The sequence below is a fragment of the Monodelphis domestica genome, chromosome 8 (genome assembly GCF_027887165.1).
Source record: "Monodelphis domestica isolate mMonDom1 chromosome 8, mMonDom1.pri, whole genome shotgun sequence".
Lineage (NCBI taxonomy): Eukaryota > Metazoa > Chordata > Mammalia > Didelphimorphia > Didelphidae > Monodelphis > Monodelphis domestica.
The window spans coordinates 98713912-98738947 of NC_077234.1; the positions used below are offsets into that span (position 1 = coordinate 98713912).

Consider the following 25036-nt stretch of genomic DNA (forward strand, 5'->3'; position numbering starts at 1 on the left):
CTGGAGAGAAAAAAATAATGATGAAAGATTATTTTATAATATAAATATCAAGGTCAAGCTTTTAACCTCCAAAATTGCTTTGTATTTCTTGGGCATCTATACATGCTTATCTTTGTCAATAAGATAAAATGTATGCTCCTTGAGGGAAAGGGATTATTTTTTTTATCACTGTTTCCCCAGCACCCATGAAGACTGCAATAGTAATGTTTGACTGATTGATTTTATACACTTCAAAGCAATATTAGTATGGATTATCAACTGGATTATGGAAATCATAACTCACATTTCATAGTACTTAAAGGACTATAAAGCACTTTCCTCATAATACCCTTTTTAAAGTATATACTGCAAGTATCATTATCCCAATCTTAAAGATGAGTAAACTGATACTTAGAGAGGTTTAAAGTTCCAAGATCTTTCTACAACACTTGACTGAACACTACACTAACCCCATTACTCTAAATATCATCATCCTGGTCTTTATTGAAATAAACAACTTATTAAGCAAATTTATTACATACAGATCTATTTTATGGATTTTTAAAAATCTCTGAGAACAATTCCCAAAATGTGGTACTATTTATATATGATGCCAAGGTCAAATATGTGTTAATAAGAGTCCTTATGTCTTGATTACATATAAAAATACGGCTGTTTCTAAGATCCCTATTGGAAAGTTAAACATTTTTGCCTTTCTTCCTCACTAGTGATAGCACCAATCAAGCCAGAATCTCCTGTTTAAAACAATTAACTTCAATGATGATAATGCAAACAATATATAATTCATGAATTATCTATCACACAGTAGAAAAAAGAACATGGTGATAAAGATAGAGCATTAAACTTGGTGGAAGGAAAACCTAGGTTCAAATTTCAAATCTTATACTTTTTATCTAATAACCTGAATTTTTTTTAATGTTGATCTATTTATTGTCGCTATAGTGTACTTTTTTACTATTTTTTTTAACTTGGTCAATTTCAAACATTATTCTTATTCCTTGGTCACAAAAATCATATTCTATTCCTCCCTCCCCTCCCCCTACCCTTCCCACAGCCTACAAGCAATTTCATTGGGTATTACATGTGACCTTGATCAGAACCTATTTCCATGTTGTTGATGTTTGCACTAAGATATTCATTTTGGGTCTACATCCCCAGCCATATCCCCTCAACCCATGTAATCAAGCAGTTGTTTTTCTTTGGTGTTTTTCCTCTGAATGTGGATAGTGTTCTTTCTCGTAGATCCCTCCAAGTTGTTCAGGGTCACTGCATTGCCACTAATGGAGAAGTCTATTACATTCAATTGTACCACAGTGTATCAGTCTCTGCACATTGTTCTGGTTCTGCTCCTTTTGCTCTGCATCACTTCCTGGAGTTTGTTCCAGTCCCCATGGAATTCCTCCACTTTATTATTCCTTTGAGCACAATACTATTCCAATCACCAACATATACCACAATTTGTTCAGCCATTCCCCAACTGACGGTCATCCCCTCATTTTCCAATTTTTTGCCACTACAAAGAGCGCAGCTATGAATATTCTTGTACAAGTCTTTTTCCTTATTATCTCTTTGGGGTACAAACCCAGCATAATAAGTTGAATTTTAAAAGGCACAATTTCTCAGTGCCATCATTTGTAAAATAAGGAAATTGGCCTCAATGGCTTTTAAGAATCTTTTCAGTTCTTTTTTTTTTTTATTTAAGTATTTTTCCATGGTTACATGAAATAATCCATTCAGTTCTAAATCTATGATCTATGACCAATTCCCATGATTTCCTATAAAGATTCAAAGACTCTTACAAGGGCTTTTAAGTTATTAGTAAATATATTAACCAAGTTTCATCTAAACTATATAACTTTTCCTCAAAAATGTTACTAGTGTCACATACCAAGAACATATTAAATAAAGATCACAATTAGTAATTCATTTGGATTGAAGAATGTATATAGTTCCAAGAATCAAATGACACATCAGTCATTTATTATACTAAAATGTTAAGGAATGATATTAGATTCTCCATAAAAACCCAAATAGATATTTAATCAGACTTTTAATAGATAAGTTTTTGAAAACATAATTTGACCCATGATATAGCTAACTATAATAAGCCATAATAAAATAAAAGATTCATGTTAATATCATCTTAATGAGTAGCCAAAATTCTTCAAAGATAGGTACTTTAAAAGTTTATTAAAAATTTTTTCTTAGATTTATAAATGAAATCTGGTTATTTTAAATATAAATTTTGTATCTTAAATGTCAAAATCTCTTTCTTTAATAAGCTTTTCCCCTGGAAATAGATAAAACTGTTGAGCTACTCAACATGTTAAAAAAAAGGGGGGGGTCAACAAATGACAGGAATGGAAAAAAATCAGACAATGAAAATAAACATAAAAATACTGAAATCTACCTAACATCATATTTTAACTGAATAAAGAAAGGAGTAATTGTCAAAACTATCTGATACTGGCTAAGAAACAGAATGGCAGATCAATAGAACAGAACAGATACATGACAAATAGTAGTAAATAATTATGGTAACCTTGTATTTTGACAAAAGTATCGCTCCAACTTTTGGGGATAAGAATTCACTCTTTTGTAAAAATTACTGGAACAATTAGAAAGTAGTTTGACAGAAACTAGGTATAGACCAATATCTTATACCATTCATTAAGATAAAATCAAAATGGATATATAATTTAGACCTAAAGGACATGGTATAAGAGAATACTCATATAAAACCAGAATCCCAAAATAAAAACACAAATAAACTAAAGTGAAAAATCATATGCTTTCATCTATATTTCCATTCCAATGGTTCTTTCTGGGTAGGTGGGTTGCATTCTTTGCCATAAGTCCTTCAGAATTATCCTGCATCATTGATTGCATTGCTGAGAGTAGCTGTCTATCACAGTTGATCATTGTATAATACGGCTGTTACTGTGTACAATGTCCTCCTGGTTCCACTTATTTCACTCTGCATCAGTTCATGGAGGGCTTTTCAGCTTTTTCTGAAATCATCCTGTTCATCATTTCTTAGAGCAGAATATGATTTCCTCCAGTTGTTAGCACCACTCCCTAAAAAAACCCTCATTTATTCTTTAAAGCCTGAATGTCAATGTAAGAACATTGTAGAGGAGGTGCTCATTCAGGGACAGGTTGGCCTACCTAGCTTCAGTAGTCTTTTCTAACTGTAAGTTAGTCAGTCAACTAACATTTAATAAGTGCCTACCATGTGCCAGGGATTGTGCTAAGTTCTGGGGATAGAAGGAAAAACAAAAGGCAGTCCTTCAAAAAACTGACAATCTAATAACTAGTGAGATAAGGCACAAATGCAATTAGACCTAAAATAATTAAATAACCTTGTTGTGAATTTCAGCATTGCTGACAATCCCATGTAAAATGTAGTATGTAAAGATGGAAACTACAAAGCTGTCTCAAAACTGCCTTGAGATTTTTGGAAGGCTGTATGGGGCATGCCTAACAAACAAGAAAAATTAGTACTTCTGTCAGGACTTTTATATTACCCAAAGAAGAGTAGTACCCAAAGGAAACTAGATGGAGTAATAGATAGAGTTGTGGGCCTGGAATCAGGAGGACCTAAGTTCAAATTCAGCCTCAAAGACTTACTTGCTGTGTGACTCTGGATAAGTCATTTATCTCTGTTTACCTTAATCCACAGGAAAAGGAAATGGCAAACCACTCCAGTATATGTGCCTAGAAAACCCCCTGGAAAGTGCTGATGTGCTACTGGTCAGGAAGAGTCAGCTAATCAAATGACTGAACAACAACAACAAATTTCTAATGCCAGATTTACAGTTAGAAGTATGAATCCACTGGCCTCTACTAAGAAACAAATTTAACAATTTTTTTGATTACTGTACTGCAATAAGGAATTTAAAGAAGTCACAAGCTGTCATTCTCTATTATGTGCCTGACACAAAATTGCCTACATTTTCATAAATAACTGGTCCAACGTCAAACATTTGTTTCAGATTTTGTAAGTTTTAGTTAATATGTTTACCCTGAGTAATAGGGAGACCTCTCGTTTATATTGCCTGGAATAGCTGAATATTTTTCACATAGTGGAAAATTAGTACTGAAATGTGATATTCAATTCTGAAATAATTTCCCCTTTAGTCCCCACCCCCACCCTAAAAGCCAGATTCTAAGGCCTGGTTGAAACAATTTCCCCTCCCAGCTATGGGTTGAGTCTTCACTTTTATGTTTTTATTAAGGATAAAAGGATTAAGGCCAGAGTCAGGCAGCCATTTGCCTCACTTGAAAGATTAAATTAAATCAGCAAGCTCTATCTACCATTCCAGAAAGTATGATGGGCCAGCCCTGTGGCAAGGAGTGAAGGGTGTGCTGGCATCCTTAAAACTCACTTCCTCCAGTGATGAAATAAATGGGGAGAGAGGGAGGAAATTCTAAATCCATTTCCTCAGAGATGTGTTGAGATATCCAGGGGAGGATTGACTGAGGGCTAAATTAGAAGTATGCAGAAGAATCTACTCTCTCTTTTGACCTACTCACTCTTGTTAGTGACCATTCAGATTGCAAAGGGAGTCTATTGGTCATTTTAGATTGTCTTGAGTCCCCAATTAATAAGTTAACTTAAAATTAAGAAATATTCCTTCAGAATTTCAATCATTACAACATCTGGATACTATTATCAGTCTTGATGGCTGGACAGGTAGTGCTTTTTCTGTATTCCAAAAATAATATTTACAAATAACTAAATACAAATATCTGTTAACTCCACAAGCCCTGGCACATTTTCCAAATTTCACACTGCCTATGGACAGTCAAACTGTTCTGTCAACTCAAATTCAACAAATCTAAAAGTGGATTTCTTATGTTTCTTCTAAAATCAGCTCCATGACAAAGTAAAAGATGTTAAGTCTCTAGTCACCTCAAAACCAACAACAAAAATGTGTCATGTAATATAACAAAAAGCAATCACAAGAGAAAAGAATAAATCTCTTCAAATTATTTACTACTGAACAAACATGTAAGATTGATCTATAAAAATAATTTAAGCTCCAGTCTGAGCCAACCCCAAATCCCAATCACAGACCCTTCCAAGCAAATGTCTACAAATAGAAATAAAAATATCCCCTTTCACAAAGCTCCTCAAGAGGTAATAATTTTGAGTCTGTCAAGATCAATAATCCATGTACTAGCTAGGTCCAGGCCTGACCTAAATTCCAAATGACAGCATTACCTAATACCTGCAAGCTAGACCAAACTGAGTGAGACAGAACCGAATGTGCTATTCACAGAATGGGCATTCGGCTCACAAAGGCTAGTTTGTTCCCTTTTGTTGATTGAGGGCTCTAGGACAAGCCTGGGAGGGAGACTGAGGGAAGACAGAAAGGGCAATGAACAGCTCCTGAACTGGACTGGAAGAATCTACAACCCAGTCACAGGTGTTTTAGATTGTGAGTCAAGGAGGGGATGTGTATATATTGCCTGCTTGCTGCCTAGTCAGTTGGCACTTCTTAGCCCATCACTGAAGTGTCCCCTTCAATGAAGGGAATAAATCGCCTCTTTTAATCCTACCTTCTGACTCTGATTTTGTTTGAGTGAGTCATCATTTTTATCTCACACAAAACTATCAGAACATCTATATTAAGTTTAAACAGTACCTGGTGTCACTATCACAAAAACTAATCATGCTAGGACCACTTTAACCTTTAACACAAATCTAGGAAATTGAACTGAGAGACTGGAGTTTAAGAATCACTATAAAGAGCCTGAATACTAGACTTTAAGAAATGGAGGAAGATTTTCCAGAAATATTGAAAACAGGGCTAAATTAAAATCAACAGATTCCAAAGGAAACCCACTGTGAGAAATGAAAGTTTACTTCACCAAGAAAAGAATGTTGGATTTAGAGCAAATGAAGCTGGATTCAAATCCCAGCTCTTCCACCTGAATGGTCTTATGCAAATGGGTTCATTTCCCTAGGCCATTTCCCTCAGTTTTCCTCATGAGTAAAACAAAGTGATTGGATTTTAGTTTTAAGATTCCTTCCAGGACTTAATCAAGGATTCCATAATCTTGCATCACAACTAAAATAAACCACCAAAATCTAAGAAAGTCATTCAGATTTAAACTGGCTCATTGTTCAATAAGTAGAAATCAAAAGAAATAGGATATTCTGTAAAGCAAAGCAGATGAGTTTGCATTCCAAAATAATACATGGTATATAAATGTGAACTTAATCATTAATTTTAAAATTGTTGTCCTTCAAACTGGATATCCATAGGGCATTGGACAAATTCACAAAAAGAAAGGCAAAATACAAATAAAATATAAATACATGGCAAAGATAGCAGGAAAAGAACAACAACAAAAAAAAATCATTTTGATAGTCCTTGAGATAAAATCAGTTTGTTGCTGATTTTTTTTTCACATGATATGAAGAAACCATCAAGTGAAGACACAGGCAAAAAGAATGGAAGGAGCAACAAACCTAAGGGAGTCAAAAGAATCAGGTGGATAATGAGGTATAGTTCTTGAAGTAAATAAAAAAATTCTTCATTAGTAAATTATTGGTATTATTTAAAGGATGCAGTTTGATTCCATTCAAAGGAAGATAACATTTCAGGAGAACTTCCTCACTAAGATGAGTCCATATTTCTCAAAAACTACCTCCCCCTCCAAGCAAGGGAGGTGAAGTGTCCAAACAAAACCCATTTGATGTTCTACACAACTCCAAAAACATAGAAGTTACAATCATGAGATCTGATGAGGCAACAATGTAAACTGATAACATTGGGAGAAATAAACAGGAAAACTACATTATGTATATTTCAAGGAATTATTTAGAATAAAACAGAATTATTGATATGTAGGTAGCAAATAGTATAACTTGAAATTGTTGAAAAGAAAAGCTAAATGAACTTCAAAGAAACTGATAATAAGAATAAAATATGCAAGACTTTAATATTCCAGTAGCGGAGCTAGTAAAAGTTAGTGAAAAGGAAAATAAAGGCTTGAACAGAATCATGAAAAAGTACAATGTGAAAGACTTCTGGCAATTTCTGAATGGAATTTAGTTCTTACATTTATATCTCTTAGCAATGTTTACTATTTTTACAAAAACTAATCCTATGCTAAGGAATAAAGAAATCAAACATGAAAAGGCAAGAATAGTAAATTTTTTATCACAATACAGGAAAGTTAGAAATAAAAAGTTAGAGCTAAATGTAAACTAAGTAACAACAGCCTAAATAATGAGTGGATTAAAGAACAAATCATAAAAACTATAATTATTCTGAAGAGGATAACAATGAGACAATAAACTAAAACTTAAAAGATGTAATTAGAGCTAAATATAAGGGAAAATTCTTATCTCTGAAAAAGTTAGCAAAATACAAAATGGATAAAATAAGCTGAGGATATGCAATTTCAGAATCCAGAAAATGAACAAATTAATAAGTATAAAAGAAAATTTTGAAGAAAGAAAAATTAAATTACCACAGAAATTAAAAAACCACAGAACTGACAAAATAAAGAAGGGAGACTTTCCTTTGGGGGGAGGGGGGGAGGAAACACAAAGTCTGCCATCTTACCAATATGATTTTAAAGAGAAGAAAATGCAAAGAGCAGACAAGTTATTATTTGTTGATGACATGGTGACACAAAATCCCAGAGAATCTGAAAAGACACTAATTCAAATAATTAGTAGCTTCAGCCAAGCAGCAAGTTATAAAATTTTTTAAGAAATCAACATTTCTATGTAACAATAACAAAACCCAGGAGCAACTCATATGAAAAAGGTCCCTTTTAAAATAACTACATATGCACATAATATCTAGTAGTCAATTTACCAAGGCACACTTAAAGACTATATTGATGGCACTACAAAACACAACTATACCTAGGTCCTGATTAATGTGAATGATGTATCCTGTTTAGTGGTTGCACTATTTGAAGTTAAATGTAAAATATACAATCCAATAGAAATATGAAAATTGTTTTAAATAAATCAGTTTGCTAACATAATAAAACAGTAAGGGACAAGAAAAATTTGTTTCTGATTCAAGTATATTACAAAGGAAAGTTGTTATGGAACACAAAAAAAATTTTAATCTAAAAATTGCTGAATATATTATCTAAATATAAAACTATAATGCTGACAAAAAAAGTTGTCTTTTAAAATATTTTAGCAACATTGACTGAATTGTCTTCTTTCTTTAAATCTTTCTACATATGCTGATATGCAAAGAGTTTGATCTATAACTTTGTGAATTTGCATGTTCATCTCATGCAAGGAATCAAATATAGTTGAATGACTCTGGGCAGTATCTAAAATCAGTAATAACCAAAAAACTACAAAATTGTTGTAGGATTTCAAGACCAATAAACAAACACTGGTTTTAATTTTAAATCCTTTCCACATGACCTCACAATAAAAATGTTAGGCAATTCTTAGAGACAGTTTGAATTTTTTCTTAGAAATTTAAATTCTAGAAGGCAGACTTTTAAATAATAAGCCAGTTTCATTCACCTTAAAAATTTGTTGCTCGGTGATCATAGTAGTTTGTCTTAGAATTAAAAATTAGAAAAGCAGTAAGGGTTAAGCAGTTGAGGTTAAGTGACTGGCCCAAAGTCACACATATATACCATGTATGAGGTCAGATTTAAACCTAGGACTGCCCATCTCTAGGGTTGGTCCTCTATCCATTGAGTCACCTAGTTACCTCCACAGTAGTTCTAATATTATACAACTAAACTCAATTTTTAAAAAGAACAAACAAACCAAACAATGATGTAATAAAAGTTTCTTCCCTATCCACTTCATTGCCATTTTCTTTTACTGCACTAAAAAAAAAAAGCAAACCTTGAAGTTTCTGTCTTTTGAAGCAACTAGTATCACAATGAACAGAATACTGGGCCTTAAGAAGAGCAGAGTCCAAATCTAACCTCAGTCATTAGCTGTGTGATCCTGGGCAAATAACATAACCTCTGTTTGTCTCGGTTTCCAAAATTATAAAATGGGGAACATAACAGAACCTAACTCACAGGATTGTGGTGAAGATCAAATGTGAGAAATCTATGAAGCCGTTAGTATAGTACCAGGTATGCAGTAGACACTATTTAAATGTATATATTTCCTCTGCAGCCCCACCTCAATGTTTCAATCAGAAATATTCTTTCCTTTGTCCATTTTATTAAAGGCTCTGTTTTTAAAAATGGAGACTGATAAGGAGCTTTCTTTTTTTTTTTTTAAACCTTTACCTTCCATCTTGGAATCAATACTGCATATAGGTTCCAAGGCAGAAGAGTGGTAAGGGCTAGGCAATGGGGATTAAGTGACTTGCCCAGGGTCATACAGCTGGGAAGTATCTGAGGCCAGATTTGAAACTAGGACCTCCTGTCTCTAGGCCTGGCTCCCAATCCACTGAGCTAAGTAACTAGCTTTCATGTGTCACATTATCTGAATTTTAGTTCACATTCATTGAATTTTGACTCATATTAAGTGCAAGCTTCCATCATTCTAGAATTCACATGAAATCTAATTTTACATTGGCTTAGCTATAGAGATATCCAATAGTGATGGTCATATACAAATATATAACAATATGACCCAAATTAATTTACAAATTTAGTGCTATCACCAAAGTATTCTCATTTTCTCAAGTTAATAAAATTTCAGATAGTGATAGAATACTATTGTGCTATAAGAAATGATAAACAGGATGATTTCAGAAAGAGCTTGAAAGACCTACACAAACTGATGCAGAGTGAAATAAGCTGAACTGGGAGATCACTGTACAAAAAAACAATATTGTGGAATGATCAACTGTGAAAAACTTAGCTACTTTCAGCAATACAATGATCCAGGACAATTTCAAAGGGCTTATTGTGCCAAAGAATGTTATTCATCTAAAGAGAAAAAACTGTTGGGAGTTAGAATGAAGATCAGAGCATATAATTTTTCACTTTAGTTTATTTAGGTTTTTATTTTGGGGTTTTGGCTGTATATGAGTTTTTCTTACAAAAATGATCAATATGGAAATGTTTTGCATGATAATACATATATAACCCAGATCAAATTGCTTATCAGCTCTGGGAAGGGAGAAATGAAGGAGATTTGAATCCTATAATTTCAGAAAATTCACATGGAAAATATTACATGTAACTGGTAAAATGTCTTCCAAAATTTTTTTAAGAAAAATAATTTGGAGGATCAAAACTTGCTTTCAAAGGAAAGGATTTTTTAAAGTAGGAAATAAAGGTTGCTTCTAGAATTCACTATACTATAAAGCAGTAATCACAAAAATGATTTAGTACATGTTAAAAAAAATATCAATGGAACAGATTAGACAGACCAGGAACAATTTAAGCCAATAACTTCAGTTGAAGAAATCAGAGCACTTGTAGTTGGGGAAGGAATCCTTTACCAAACTGCATACCCTTTAACCTAGCAGTATCTCTATTAGGTATGTAGCCCAAAGGATAAAAAAAAAAGTAGAAAAGATCCTTCCTCTGTTTACAAAAATAATAATAAAAGTAGAAACTAAGAGGGATGCGCATCAATTGGAAATGGTTAAGCAAACTATGGGATATGAATGTAATGGAATATTATTATTGTTCAGTAAGAAACCTGGGAAGAATTCTATGAATTGCCCCAGAGGGTACCAAACAAAACTAGAAAAATGTAAACTATAATATAAAATGAACAGTTTTAAAAGACTTAAGACATCTGGCAACACAATGATCAATCATGTTTCCAAAGGACTAATGATGAGGAATGTTACCCCCCATCTCTTAACATAGAGGTAATGGACTAACACGAAGGATGACATAAATTTTGGACAAGGCCAATATGGAAATTTGTTCTGCTTAACTAATGGAAAAATAAATTTTTAAATTTTTAAATATCTAAGTAAGAATTTACATTTGATCCTAGAAACCAATGAAGTTTATTGAATAATAAAGTGACAGTGGTCAGATACAGGATTTGTGAAGTCATATTGGATACTATGTGGAGGATGAATGAGAGAAAGAAGAGATGTGAGGTTGGGAGACCTGCAATAATGTTTAAGAGGTGATAAGGACCAGACCTGGAAGACGGTGGTACAAAAACAGTGAGTTCTGTCAAATACAGGATAGGAGAAAAGGGAAGGGATGAGGATGATACACAAGGTTTCAAACCTTTTTAAATAAGAGGATGGTGGAGAACTTAACAGAAATAGTTAAGTTTAGATAATGAGTTGGTTTGGGCACAAGTATTATATTTATGGTGTCTACTTTTGATCTATTCAGTTCAAAATATCCAGCAAGCAAGGGGTATTGTAGGAATCGATTTTAGAGGAAAGACTAAAGGCTTTGCTCCAGGAGGTTAAAGACCAAAATATTTCTTAAAGCACTTTTTGTGGTAATGAAGAACTAAAAACAAAGTTGCTGGTCTGATGGTCTTTTCTCAGTCCTAATCCTTTTAACTATCTACATTGACACTGTTGCCTATGTTCTCCTAGTGGATACTTGCTCTTCTATGAGTTGGCCTCCAACCAATTTGAAAGCTCCTCCTCAGCCTCCCTTTCTGCCTCCTCCACCCTATCAAGCCCAGAGCTATTGATGTTCTCCAAAGTTCTCCTCTCTATCTACTGGTTCCTTTCCTAATGCTTAAAAAAAACTTCCTCTAGACTATAACACACCCTCAAGCTATAGCTTCCTATATTCCCCCTTCCTCAGCCAATATTCTTGGAAAAGCTATTTATAGTGATGTATATGATGTACCCCATATTTCTCTTATATCCCTTTCAAACTGGCTTCTGATGGATCATCCAAATGAAACTGTTCTGCTCTCTCCAAGCTTAAGAATCTAATTGTCCAAATCTTAGGGTCTTTTTTTCCATTCTCATTCTTCCTAACTTCTATGTTGTATTTCACAATGTTTATTACATTTTCTTCCTGGGTACTCTCTCCTATCTAGATTTTCCTGATTCTATTTCATCCTAGTTCTCTTTTTTCCCATAATTTTTTGTCACTTTCAGGTTTGAATGATGTGTTTTGCTTTTTACATTGCATACATATACAGATTACTCCCACTCTGGAAAAGGTCTCTTGTAACAAAGTAAAACAAAGTAAAATTAATGCACCAATCCCATCTAAAAGTGCATGAAACATTTCACATCTGCAGCAGGCCCCCACTCTTTTTCCCTAAATTAACAGAAACCTTCCCACTCCACTGGAAAATGAAAAAAACGAAAACAAAAACAGTTATTGCAACAAATATGCATAGGTAAGCAAAACAAATTCCCTCAGTGGCTGTATGCAAAAATCCATCTCATTCTGCACCTAAAATTCATTGCCTCTTTATAGCATCAGCACATTTCACCATCAGTCTTCTGGAATAATGAGTAGTCATTATTTTGATCATAGTTCTTAAAGAGTTTTCAAAGTTGTTTCTTTTTACTGTGTTGTCATATGTATCATTCCAATTCTGGTCATTTAATACTTCACTAATTTACAAAAGTCCTTAAAATTGTTCATTTTTATGATATTGATAATACAGTATATTGTTAAGGTTCTACTCAATATATTCTGCATCAGTTCATAAATATCTTATAGAATAAAGTCTTCTATTTCCTCATTTCTTACAACACAGTAATACTCCATTACATTCATATACCATAACTTATTCATCCATTCCTCAACTGTCAAGACATCTTAGCTTCCATTTTTTTATCATAACAAAAAGTTGCTATAATCTTTGTATATAAAGGATGTTTTTTCCCTTCTTTGATCTCTTTTTGTATATGATCCAAGCAGCAGAATAATTAATCAAAGGACATGCACTCTTTAGTAAAATTTTCTGTATAATTAAAGTATTTTCTAGAATGGTTATATGCTGGTTTTCTTCCTACCTGTCTGGGTAGTCCTCAGTCTCCTTTTCTAGATCTTCCATATCATGCCCTCTAACTATGGTTTACCCCAGGGCTCTCTTTTCTCCCTACACTCTTGACTACTTCATGGGCTGTCACAAGTTTTAATAATTATTTCTATAAAAACAAATCAAAGATGTATATATCCAAGCACATTTTCTCACCTTGGCTTCAAGACATCTACCACATTCCTATTGGATATTTCAACTGGATATCCCCAAACCATCTTAAAAGTCCATGTCTAAAACTGAACTTGTTACCCTTCCCTAAACCTATTACACTTCTAAACTTCCCTATTTCTGACAAAAGCACTTTTTAATTGTCTTAAGTTCATATTCATGGTATTATCCCAGACTTCTCACACTTCAATGCCAGTTCTAGTTCCAGTAAGTGCCATTTCATATTTCTGGTACCGACTTCCAGGTAAACATGGCTGCAATCTAGACGCGACTCGCTTCCCCTCCCCGGCACCAAACGAAATAGACTACCTCAAAAGAGCATAAAAATCACCTTTGGAAGAATGGAGGGACTCTCCAGTACCCCACAGAAACGAAGGTACGTGGGGTTTGAACATTTCCACACTATTAGGAGGAAAAGCTTGCACAAAAACGTGAACTGAGCCACCCCTCACCCCCACCAAACCAGAGTAAGCTATCAGAGCGCTCACTGGGACAGCGAGTGAGTGAGGAGCACCTCTGTCTGAGGGGGCACACCAGGGTCCTTGGGATCTAAAGACTGCAAGGAAATGATCTCTCAGGGTGGTTTCACAGGAGAATCCTGTGCTGAGCACAGGGGGCTGAGGAACTGAACTCCGGAGCGTTTGCGCTGAGCACCTGGGTGAAGCTGAATACCTGGGCGGGCTGCGCTAATCGCCTGGGTGGTTGGGCTGAACATAGGGGCCCCGCGCTCTAAGAAACCTCAGAGGCTGGGAAGAACTAGTCTGAGGCAACCTAAATTCACAGAAAACCCGCCCATATCACCCAGACCCCAGACCAAAAAAAGAAAGTGGAATAAAACCACCAAAGGGATGGCTAACATGTCCCAAAATCAAGCCTCCAAGAAGGAAGGGGGGGGAAAAAGTGACAATTGAAAACTTTTATGGAGGGAGTACCCAAGGAAAAGAAGAGAATGAGGATGAAATCCAAACAAAATCAGAACATGCCTCCCAAAATGGAAACTATCCACAAGAGCTAGAAGATCTCAAACTGGAGCTTACCCAAAAGATGGAAACCTTTTGGGGAAAAAAATGGGAGAAAGAGATCAGCAGTCTGATAGACAAGGCTTCACAATTGGAGAAGGAGCTGGAAGCATCTAATAGAAGGGCAGACAAAGCTAAAAGCAAAATCAGTCCCTAACAACCACAATTAAGCAACTGGAAGACAGTGAGCATGCCCAAAAGATGGAAACCTTTTGGAAAGAAAAATGGGAGAAAGAGATCAGCAGTCTGATAGACAAGACTTCACAATTGGAGAAAGAGCTGGAAGCATCTAATAGAAGGGTAGACAAAGCTGAAAAGCAAAAACAGGCCCTAACGACCAGAATTAAGCAAATGGAAGACAGTGAGGTTACAAAACAGCAAGAATCAATAAAGCAAAGCCAAGAAATTAATGAATTAGAAGAAAACATAAAATCTCACTGAAAAGGTCACAGACTTGGAAACCAGAGGAAGGAGACAACCTCAGAATTATTGGTGTCCCTGAAAAACCAGAGATAAACAAAAACCTCGATACTATTCTACAGGAGATTATAGAAGAAAATTGCCCACATGTTCTGGAGCAAGGGGGCAAAATAGAAATAGAAAGGGTTCATAGAACACCCTCTAATAAATCCCCAAAAGACAACCCCCAGGAATGCAATCGCCAAATTCAAGAACTTCCAAGAAAAGGAGAAAATCCAAAAGAAGCCAAGAGAAGCTTCAGATATAGGGGGGCTCCCATAAGGATCATATTTCTGGTCCCTGACCCCTTATGTACATTAATACAGCTAATAATCATCCTTTTCCTGTAACCTAAATTACAACAAGTATCTCCTAAATGGTCTCCCTACCTCAAGTCTCTCACTGCTCTGGTCTACCCTTTGAACTGTTTGATCTTTCTTTGCCTTAGAACAGATATGTGAGTCCCCTACTCAATTAACTCCAGTGGCTTCCCATTGCTACTAAAATAAAGCATAAACTTCTGTCTAGCTTTAAAGCCCTTCAACAATTTGTGCCCAATCTATCTTTCCTGTCCTAATGGACAGTATTCCTTCTCCCACGCTCTGTAATGAAGCCAAGCTGTCTTTCTCTTTCTGACACACTCCAATTCCTATCTCTGGGCCTTTTGTAATAGCCAGCCCAAATAAGATGCATTTTCCTCCCTCCTTAAGCCTCGTAGAGACTTTCTCATTCTCTAAGATGCAGCTGAGACACAGTCTTCTGCATAAAGTCTTTCTGAATCCCAATTTCTAGTGCTCATCCTTCTCCCAAACAACCTTGAATTTAACTATTTTGTACATACTCATTTCCATTTGCTAATTTTATATTTATGCTTCATGTACTTTTAAAATTTTACTAAAAATTTAATAACCACCAACAAAACAATCAAGTAAAATTTCAAAACAAAGCACAAAATCTTAAATAAAACCAACAGCATTTTACAAGGTAAAACCAAATGAATTAATAAGTAACAAGGAAGCAAAATAGGCATTTTTTCCGGGATGGTCTAAAGTTATACTAACTTTTTATTTTATTTATTTTGTTATAGTCAACTTGCATACAATTATGCCTCAGTCTATCACACTTTGCATCACTTCATGTCTCTTCATATTTTTGTATGTTTCAAATTATATTTAATGGCACTACAATATTCTATTACAGGAATATGCAACAATTTGTTTTTTTGTTTTTTATTTTATTTTACCAATTACACATAACAATTTTCCCCATAAGTTTTCTGAAGTTATATGTTCCAAATTATCTTCCTTCCTTTCTTCTCTCCCTCTTCCAGGAGATGGTAAGGAATTTGATCTGGGTTATACATATAATGCAAAACATATTTCCATATTATTCATTTTTGTAAGTGAATTTCATATAAGACCAAATCTCCAAAATAAAAACCCAACTAAACCAAAGTGAAAAATAGTATCAATCAAGCTATAAGTGCATATTGACTCCCCCAAACATAAGTTCATTTCAAGTAGGTTTTGCTTCATTCTTTAAGCTTGTATCCACAGCACTGTTCTTAGCACTTTAAAACCTCATTTTTGACATCTGATGAGTTGGTCCTTCCAACTCTGTTTGCATTTTGTTCCTTTGAAAGTAAGGACTGTTTTGCTTTTTGTTTTTGCCTTTCTTCATATTCAGTGCTTGGGCACTGGGCTTGGCATAAGGTAAGCATTCAATGAATATTTGTTGAATTGATTTGCATCACAAATTTAATAAGCTTGACTTCTATACCTTCATCCACAACACTAATAAAAAGAATGGACAGAACAGGACCAAGATCAGATGCCTGAGGTACTCTACTAGAATCTTCCTTTGTGTAGAATATAAATCAATTATTCATTACTCTTTGGATCTAGTCTTTCACTTTCAAATACACCTACCTAAGCCATCATCCCATCCTCCCAACTCTCTTATCTTGTCCACAATGCTATCATAAAATACTTTTTAAAATACAAAGTATTCTAAGTCTAATGCATTCAACAGACAATTAAATGTAAGCTACTTAAAACTGGGTCTTTTTGTAGTATGTAGTACAACCTACACATTGTAAATGGTGAATTCTTATTAAAATAAGGTTAATCTGATCATTCCACAGGTCCTAAGTGTTTCCAAATCTTGTACTTTTCCCTCTACATCTTTCCTGGTATCAATTCCCTACCTCATATAACCAAACCTCCAGCTGAAGCCTTCATATCTCTTGGTTGAAACACTGGAACAGCCTCCTTACACGCCTCTCTGCCTCAAGTCTCTTTCCATTCCCATCTACCTTCCACAGAGTTAGGGCAATTTTCTAAATAAGAGCTCTGATTACGTCGCTCCCCTACTCAAAGGGTAAGTGGCACCTTACCCCCCTGTAGAATCAAATATAAAGCTCAAAAACTGTTTGGCATTTTAAGTCATACATATCCTGCTCCCACCTAAACTTTCCAACCTTATCACAATCACTTCTCTTTATGTTCCTAGTCATCTTGCAATTTCCGATATTCTGTCTTCTATCTACCATCTCCATGCTTTACACTGGTTCTTTCCAGGCTTGCCTGGAATATAATTTTTGCTCATTCCAATTAGAATCCCTAGTTGGTCCGGTATCACCCTCTCTGTGAAGTCTCCCTCTTCTCTTCCCATCCTCAAATTATCTTGTACCTATTTTGTGTACACCTATTTATCATCATTGGCAGCTATATATTGAAGTGGCTAGAATGCAGGTCTGAAGTCAAGAGGACTCCTTTTCCTGAATTCAAATCTGGTCTCATATACTTACTAGCTAGGTGACCCTGGACAAGGCACTTAACCCTGTTTGCCTCAATTTCCTCATCTGTAAAATGGCAAGGAGAAGGAAATGGTAAACCATTCCAGTATCTTTGCCAAGAAAACAGGATCAGGAAAAGATAGACATGACTGAATAACAAAAATGTACGTACATGTTGCTACATTAAAATGTAAATTCCTTGAGGTCATAGGCTACTTCATAGGTATTTTGTCTTGGTATCCCTTTAGAATGGGGGTATTTATAGAAGGCAATTAATGAATATTAACTGATTACTTATCTCTTCTGTATCAACCAATACTGTTTCCCAATGACAAGTATTCTGAGAAGGGAACAATAAATATTTCCCAAAATCAACCTGGGGATAAAAGAAAACCATAAGATTGAATTTCAAAACTTCAAATTCATGACTTCAGGGTGGTTACTTCTTCAAAAACACAGGTGCAAAATCAAGTTGACAAACACCTACTATTAAGTAGTTTAAACTATAGTATTATTATTAAATATTTTAAGCACTATGTGCCAGGCACGGAAGGTACAAAGAAAGGCAAAAATAGACCTGACCTTTGAGAAGCTCACAAGGTCAATATGCAAAGAATTATGTACAAAAATGAAGTACCAAGGATGAACAGACACTCATCTCAGGAAAATGCCTTTACGCTTTAGTGCAGACTTCATGAGTTTCCATGGTCACAGAATCATAGATATAGAATTGGAAGAAACCTCAGAAGCCACCTAAAAATGTCAGATGGGTAGGTCAACCCTTTATGAAATTAGTAGGCTTGTCCTCATACCAAATAAATTATATATATATATATAACCTAAGCCTTTTTAGATTGGTAGGAACTTTTATAGCATTCTGGATTCTCTGGTATGCATTTTTAAGACTAAATTTTTAATCCCCTCAATAAGACAAAAAGTAAAATTGAGTTGGGGGTATTCATTTCTTATATAAAATACCTATATGTCTATATCTGATTATACCAATTTTCTCTGTCCAGAAAAACAACAGAAGGAAAACTTTTAGTCATTTTTAAAGCATTTCACCAAATGATCGAAAATTAAATAAACACCTTAAATAGTATTTCACAGAACAACTTTAATGTTTTCAGGTCAAAAGAGAAAAAAGAAAAAAATGTAGTTTACCCAACTCTATTCTCTGAAATGGAATGACACTAAAATGAACATATTGTCTCATTTCACCAAATAAAACTATTCTTCCTCAAAGTGATCCATAATGCTCTTATTATAGATTTTTAAATGTCTTTTACCTTATAGAGTAACCTTCTCTCTTAATTGATGGCTATTCTGAGAAATGTTGCTTAATGGGTGATACTTTAAGAGTTAAATTATATATACTTTTTAACATTCTGGAAAACAAAGTGTGAAGGCCACCCTCATTTAAAACTTGGAGCAACAACTCTAAATTTTTGTCTGCCTGTGATTCATTCTTCTAACGGCTCTAAAATTAGTACTTTATTTATAGCGAAGAAGTGGTGGAACCTAGTCAGACTGTGCATAGCTTTAAAACGGAAAGGCTGGTATTAGGCAGTATAAAAAGTAAATAGACCTATCAACTCACTCAACACTCATCAAAATTTTAGGGCTAGTAGTTCTAAATGTGCGACTTAAAGAGTCTTAAAAGTGAGAAAACTAGTATCAGACTGTAGGCTTGACTCCCATTGCAGTAACATGACTAGAAAATGTGCGGAAGGCTAGCCCACTCCCTTCCTGTCACAGCAATAGCTGTTATCAATCACTACCAGGATGATTTCCCCACCCCAGCTTGAGCCCTCGGGCCCCAATACTGGAATGCCCCCAGAGCCCGCACATGCCTGCAGCCTCAGCGGATCTGGGAAGCACTCAGCGCCTCCTCAAAGGATAATGCTAAGAAAAGAGGAGTGCGTACACCTCGAACGGAGTTCACGGAAAATCACTTTTCCGAACAAGTTGTTAAAAGGAGAGCTCTCTTCCAAGGGAGGTAGCCCCAAGGCTCTTTTTCTGGTAATGCTCTTGGGGCGTGTTTCCTAGGGGGATGGGAGCGGGTCACTTGGGACTGATAAGTGCTGCATCATCCGTGCTAAAGAGTGCGGGACCCAAGTCCCGAAGGCGGGAGGATCCCGGCGAAATCCAATGAGGAAGTGCGTCGAATAAGTTGGAAGATGCTCCCTGGGCTGCGGAGGGGGAGCCTGCGGCTGGCGGGGCCCCGTGACCGGGCCGGGCCAGGGAGGAGGGAGGCCCCGCGCCCGTGGAGGGCCCTGGGGACAAAGAAAGAAGCTGAGGCGAGGCCTGGCCCGCCGCCCCGGGGCCGTGCACAGCGCACCGGGGCGGCAGGAGCGGCGGGCGGGCGGCTCCCGGCCACTCACCAGGATCCGTTTGAAGAGGTTACTCTCCTTAGGCGGCAGCTGTACAGACGGCATGGCGGAGCCTCAGGGCGGGGGCGAGACCCCAGGGCTCCGGCTTCGCGGGGCTTGGGCACGGGGCGGCTGCCACAGCGAAGGGGCCTTTCCTCGGACTCCCGCTCGCGGGGTCAGTTCATCTGGCCCCTGCTTGGACGCTGCACCAAGGTCAAGGCCGTGGGGACGGGAGGGCTGAGGCGTGGAGAAGAGAAGGGAGGGAAGGGGAGGAAGGGCGGTGGGGTTGGAGAACTCTGGCGGGCCGGCTCCCCTTACATTGGGCGGGGGCGGGGCAGAGGCGGAGGCGGAGGCTCAGCGACCGGCAAAGATGGCAGAGTGCGCCTGCGCGTGGATCCTTGGGCTAAGGGACAGGGGACGGGGCGGTGAAAGAAGACCGGTAGAGGGAGCTCTGGAGCAGGAGGCCAGTTCTCTCACCATGTTTGAACTTCTTAAGAATAAGATCCCGACTTATCTCGGGGGTTTCGGTGTTTCTGTAAAGTACTGACCAAGGTCCAAACTTGTTTCATAACAATATTAAGACAGAATTGTTTGGAAATAATGTTTTGCATGATAATACGTACATAACCCAGATCAAATTGCAGACCATCTCGGGGAGGGCAAGGGAAACAATTTTGATCTTATAACTTTCAGAAAACATATGTGGAAAATTGTTACTACCTATGTTGGGAAAACAAAATATCTTTTTTAAAAAATTCAATCAACAAACACTTATTAAGCACCTAAAAAGACAATATTATTGAATGTGTAAATAACATATAGTTAAATATACAGGAAATATAGGCCAACAATATCCAGATAATATAATCCATTACCATTCTCTTTTCCAACCACACATCTCCTTTAGGCTTGATTGTCTTCAGGTTCTTCAGCCAAAGCAATATATCAATCAGTCATTCAGTCAACAAACATTTACTAAGCACTTGCTATGTGCTAAGCAAACAGATAAAAAGTACACAGATTATTTCAACAGACTGAATGCATAAGTAGAAAAGAGGATCTAACTACCATCTGTTGTCAGACATTATAGTTGCAAAAATATGCAAAATAATGCCATTCTTCTCACTAGTTTTTGTTTTTTGAAAACAAAATTTTATATTTTTACAAATAATTAACATGTAATAGGCTTATTTTTAATGAATTAATATTTTTTAAATTTACAGACTATAACAGATATATTAAAAGTATATAAAGTATATGAAATTATTAGGTAAAATTTCTAAAACTGATGATATCTGATATCAATTATTTTAGATACTCTTTGGGGGAAGCTCAATAATTTTTAAGACGAACAACTAGGTAGCAAAGTAGATAGAGTACCAGGCCTGGAGTTAAGACCCAGGTTCAGATCTAGCCTCAGATACTGCCTAGCTATGTGACTCTGGGCAAGTCACTTAACTCCCATTGTCTAGCCCTTCCTGCTCTTCTGTATTTGAACTGATAATAGAACAGAAGGTAAGGACATGTTCAGGGTCACACAACTAGGAAATGTCTGAGGTCAAATTTGAAGCCTTCTATAGGCCTGGCTCTCAATCTACTGGGCTACCTAGCTGCCCTTCTATGTGACCCCATTTTGGATTTTCTTGACAAAGATACTGGAATGGTTTGCCATTTCCTTCTCCAGCTCATTTTATAGATAAGGAAATGGAAGCAACCAGGATTAAAAGACTTGCCCAGGCTCACACAGCTTGTAAGTATTTGAGGCCAGATTTGAACTCAGGAACATTTCCAGCCCAGTGCTCTATCCACTGCACCATCTAGTACTTGAAATAAAAATAAACAAATTATCATTTAATTATATGCTTACTTTATGACCTAGCTGCACCGGCTTTCTTGCCAACTTTGAGCTCCTGCTCCCCACTCTTCGCCTTTTCACTTTGCCCCTCATGCCTAGGATGCCTCCTCACTTCCTCTTATTGTCTTCCCCAGTCTTCCTTCCAGACTCAGCTCAAATACTGTTCAGGAGAGGCAGGCCATCCTCTTCATCTTATCTTCCCTTTCATCCAAGATTACCTTCCATCTACTCTGCAGATAATACATAATTGTTTCCATGTTATATCCCTCATTAGAATATGAGCCTTGCCAGAAACTGGTTTTTCTCTTTCTTTGTATTTCCAATACCATGTAGAAAAGGGGCTGGCACTTAGTCAAGACTTAATAAATGCTTATTTACGGACTGCCTAATATGCTGTGTTCAATTGTGCCAGGTAAGGGAAGTACTTACTACCTTTAGAACCTTAGAAAAGACATTGTATATAGAAATATGTTTTGCATGATAATACATGTGTAACCCAGATTGAATTGCTTGACAATCCAGAAGGAGGGAAGGATGGGAAGAAGGGAGATAGTTTGGATCATATAACTTTGGGAAACTTACATGGAAATTTGTTATTACATGAAATTGATAAAATAAAATCTTTTTTTAAAAAGGCATTGTACCTCTGGATTTATCATCCTCAAAATTCTCTAAAATCCTGTTATCCTGGGTTTCTTCTTGTGTTTCCAGCTATACAAGAATGTAAACTTAAGAGTTGGAATCATATCTTCCAAGATTATTGTATCCAAGTCAGCAATTAGCACTGTGCTGGGCACATAAATAAACAGTAAATATTTGTTGATTAACTTCTCTTTTCTCTCTCTGTCTCTACCCTAAGGAGACAGAGGGGTGAAAATGAACAAATGGGGAATATTAATAGACCAGTGTGATCAGCCGAACTACAGCAGACATTGTGGGTCAGGGAATAATGAGAAATCACATTAGACTTGGGGGAGGGTAAGTTATATCAGACCTTAAAAAACCTGAAGTGTTGATACTGAATATGATAAAAATTAGTTTTTAGGGCAGCTAGGTGGCTCACAAGGCCTAGGTTCAAATATAGCACATAAACTGACCTTTGAAAGAAGCTAGGAATTTAAAGAGGTAGAGATGAGTACATTCTGAGAATTTAAGGTGAATTAATTCTAGAAATCAAAATATCATTTCTCTTAGTAATGTTTCCTTCCTCTGTTCTTTTTCACAGACTGGTCTTTTTGTCTGGAATGCATTCCCTTCTAACCTCCACCTGTACTCTCCAAAGCTTTAGCTTCCTTCAAGGCTAACTCTTCAAGAAGCGTATTGTATAGCCTTGGGCAAGTCACTTAACTCCCATTGCCTAGCCCTTACTACTCTTCTGCCTTGGAACCAATACATCCGTAGTCTTGATTCCAAGACAGAAGGTAAGGATTTTAAAGGTAAAAAAAAGAGAGAGAGAGAAAGAGAGAAGAAGCCTATTACGGTTGTCAGTCTCTTCAGATTATTTTACTCCTCTTTTTCTCTTTGTCTTCCAGAATAGAATGTGAGGTCCTCAAAGGCAGAGACTTTTTTTTGTCTTTGTATCCCTAGTATCTACCTAACACCAGGCTTTACACCTAATCGGTATTTAAAAAATGGCAGGTGAGTTGATAGTCAATGGCACTATAGAATACTGTCTTTCTCATCCCCCTCCACCCTTTCCTCCAAACTCCTACATCTGAATTTTTCTCACTTTCTAGTACTTAGGTCAAAGGTCCACATACACAAAATGAAAAGAACTGAAACAATTAGCTAGATAATTCAAGTCAATAAAAGATATTATTTGGATATTTCCATAAAAAAAAGTGATTTGGACTTAATTACTAAGATACACTCTCCTAGACTAACTGGAAGAGAAGATGCCTGCCCTGCATTGGAGGAGGGAATTCACCCTGTATGGGAGAAATTTCTAACATTTTCTAATCACTGTGTTATGCAATCATAGATCCAGTTCTTATCCATTCACAGAAAATAAGCACAACTAATTGTTTCTCCTTAAATGTCTCAATATAACCAAAGATATCCTTATGATATTGATAGTAAAGATTATTCGCGCCAAATCTCAGATGGAAAAACTAAGGTTAATTACAACAATATATTCCAAGTAACACGCTGTTTCCTGACATTACAATACTTACTAACTCTGAATATGAATGTACCTTATAAATACAAGTACTTTAAGTTACCTCCTCTAAAACTACTGATATTTTTTCCCATTTAGACAATGATCCCTTATCAATTTCAGTCTTCCTAGTCCCCCTTCCCCTGACAGCATGCTGGGATTTGTAGTTCGTGCTTTAGAAGCAGGAATTCTGGGAGGTGTAGTTTATCTCCCCACTCCGCTTTCCTTTTCAATGGCTGCGCTCACACGGAGGTACAGTCTCGAATATTAGTTGTGTTTCTTCTTTCCTTGTCATTTGTATTCTTTTGAGGCTCGTTGCTTTCTCTCTGCTCTCTTTTGGGGAAAAAACTGCCCAAAAGACCCCAGGTTTCTAACCTAGTAGCCCAGGGACGGGTGAAGATGGAGCCCCTTGAAGAAGAAATGCAGGAACTCTGGGAGGGCTCCTCAGGAAAAGAAAGTGACCCTTAGGGAGACCTGTCCGTGGCTAGGAACGTAAGACAGATATGGGGGGGCGGGGGGAGGGAGGGGATGGCGATGACAGCAGTCACTTAAAAAAGTCTGGGAACTTTCCACATTCCTGAGCTACTCAGGTTTTTAATTTCCCTTGTTCGTGTGTTAGTTTCCTAGGAAAGACCCGGAAAGCTTTGCAGAGGTTGCATTATTATTCACCTTTACAGCCTCCAGAAGGAAAGTTATATCATGCCGATGCCTGAAATATTGAGTGATTTCTCCTCCTGGGAGAAATGTATGTCTTTTATACCTAAGGACAACTGGATCACACATGAGCCTCTTGCAGGAAGAAGCTTCCCTCATCCTGCACCCTGGAAATGGTTTATGTTTAGCATGTCAGAAGAGATGCCAAGTCTGAGGGCTGTCAATACCCAAGCAGTTCACTTATTTCTTTGAGGCTGAGTAGTCGCTGTTCCTGTTATATGAAAGCTATGTAATCTTAAGAATCAGAGATACTTAATCTAGGAGTCTCTGAACTTAAAAAAAAATAATAACTTTTTCAACATAACTGATTTCCTTTGTAAATCCTGCATATTTTATTATATGCACATAAAAACAGTATTCTAAGAAAGGGTCCATAGGCTTCACTTGACTGACAAAGAGATCCATAGTATAGAAAAAGTTAAGAACTCTTGCTTTAGATTTCAGAGTAATCATTTTCACTTATGTTTCTCAACAGTGAAGTTCATGACTTTGAGGAATCTCCAGTCCTACAACCTCTCCTAAAGCCCTGAAACGATATATTTTTAAACTATATGGTTCCCTCCTTTTTTCAACTATGC

General features: G+C 36.5%; 2 protein-coding genes across 16 annotated transcripts in view; one reads left to right on the forward strand and one right to left on the reverse strand.

Moving 5' to 3' along the window:
- Positions 1 to 19882, reverse strand: part of NAA16 (N-alpha-acetyltransferase 16, NatA auxiliary subunit) — a 98473-nt gene extending 78591 nt beyond the window's left edge. For all 6 annotated transcript variants that reach the window (XR_008913940.1, XM_001368643.5, XM_007501522.3 and 3 more), the window contains exon 1: positions 19744 to 19882. Coding sequence is in view for 5 of the 6 variants with exons in the window: in XM_001368643.5 (XP_001368680.3) it covers positions 19744 to 19797 (54 nt within the window). In the remaining variant the exon portion in view is untranslated. The remainder of the gene's footprint in view (positions 1 to 19743) is intronic.
- MTRF1 (mitochondrial translation release factor 1) overlaps positions 19819 to 25036 on the forward strand; it is a 34777-nt gene continuing 29559 nt past the window's right edge. For 2 of the 10 annotated variants that reach the window (XM_056807192.1, XM_007501517.3), the window contains exon 1: positions 23914 to 23996. Coding sequence is in view for 4 of the 10 variants with exons in the window: in XM_056807196.1 (XP_056663174.1) it covers positions 23896 to 23996 (101 nt within the window). In the remaining 6 variants the exon portion in view is untranslated. Of the gene's footprint in view, positions 19945 to 22757; positions 23008 to 23118; positions 23225 to 23880; positions 23997 to 24043; positions 24237 to 25036 lie in introns of those variants that run through there. The other 8 variants (XM_056807191.1, XM_007501518.3, XR_008913941.1 and 5 more) reach the window with 8 other exon arrangements.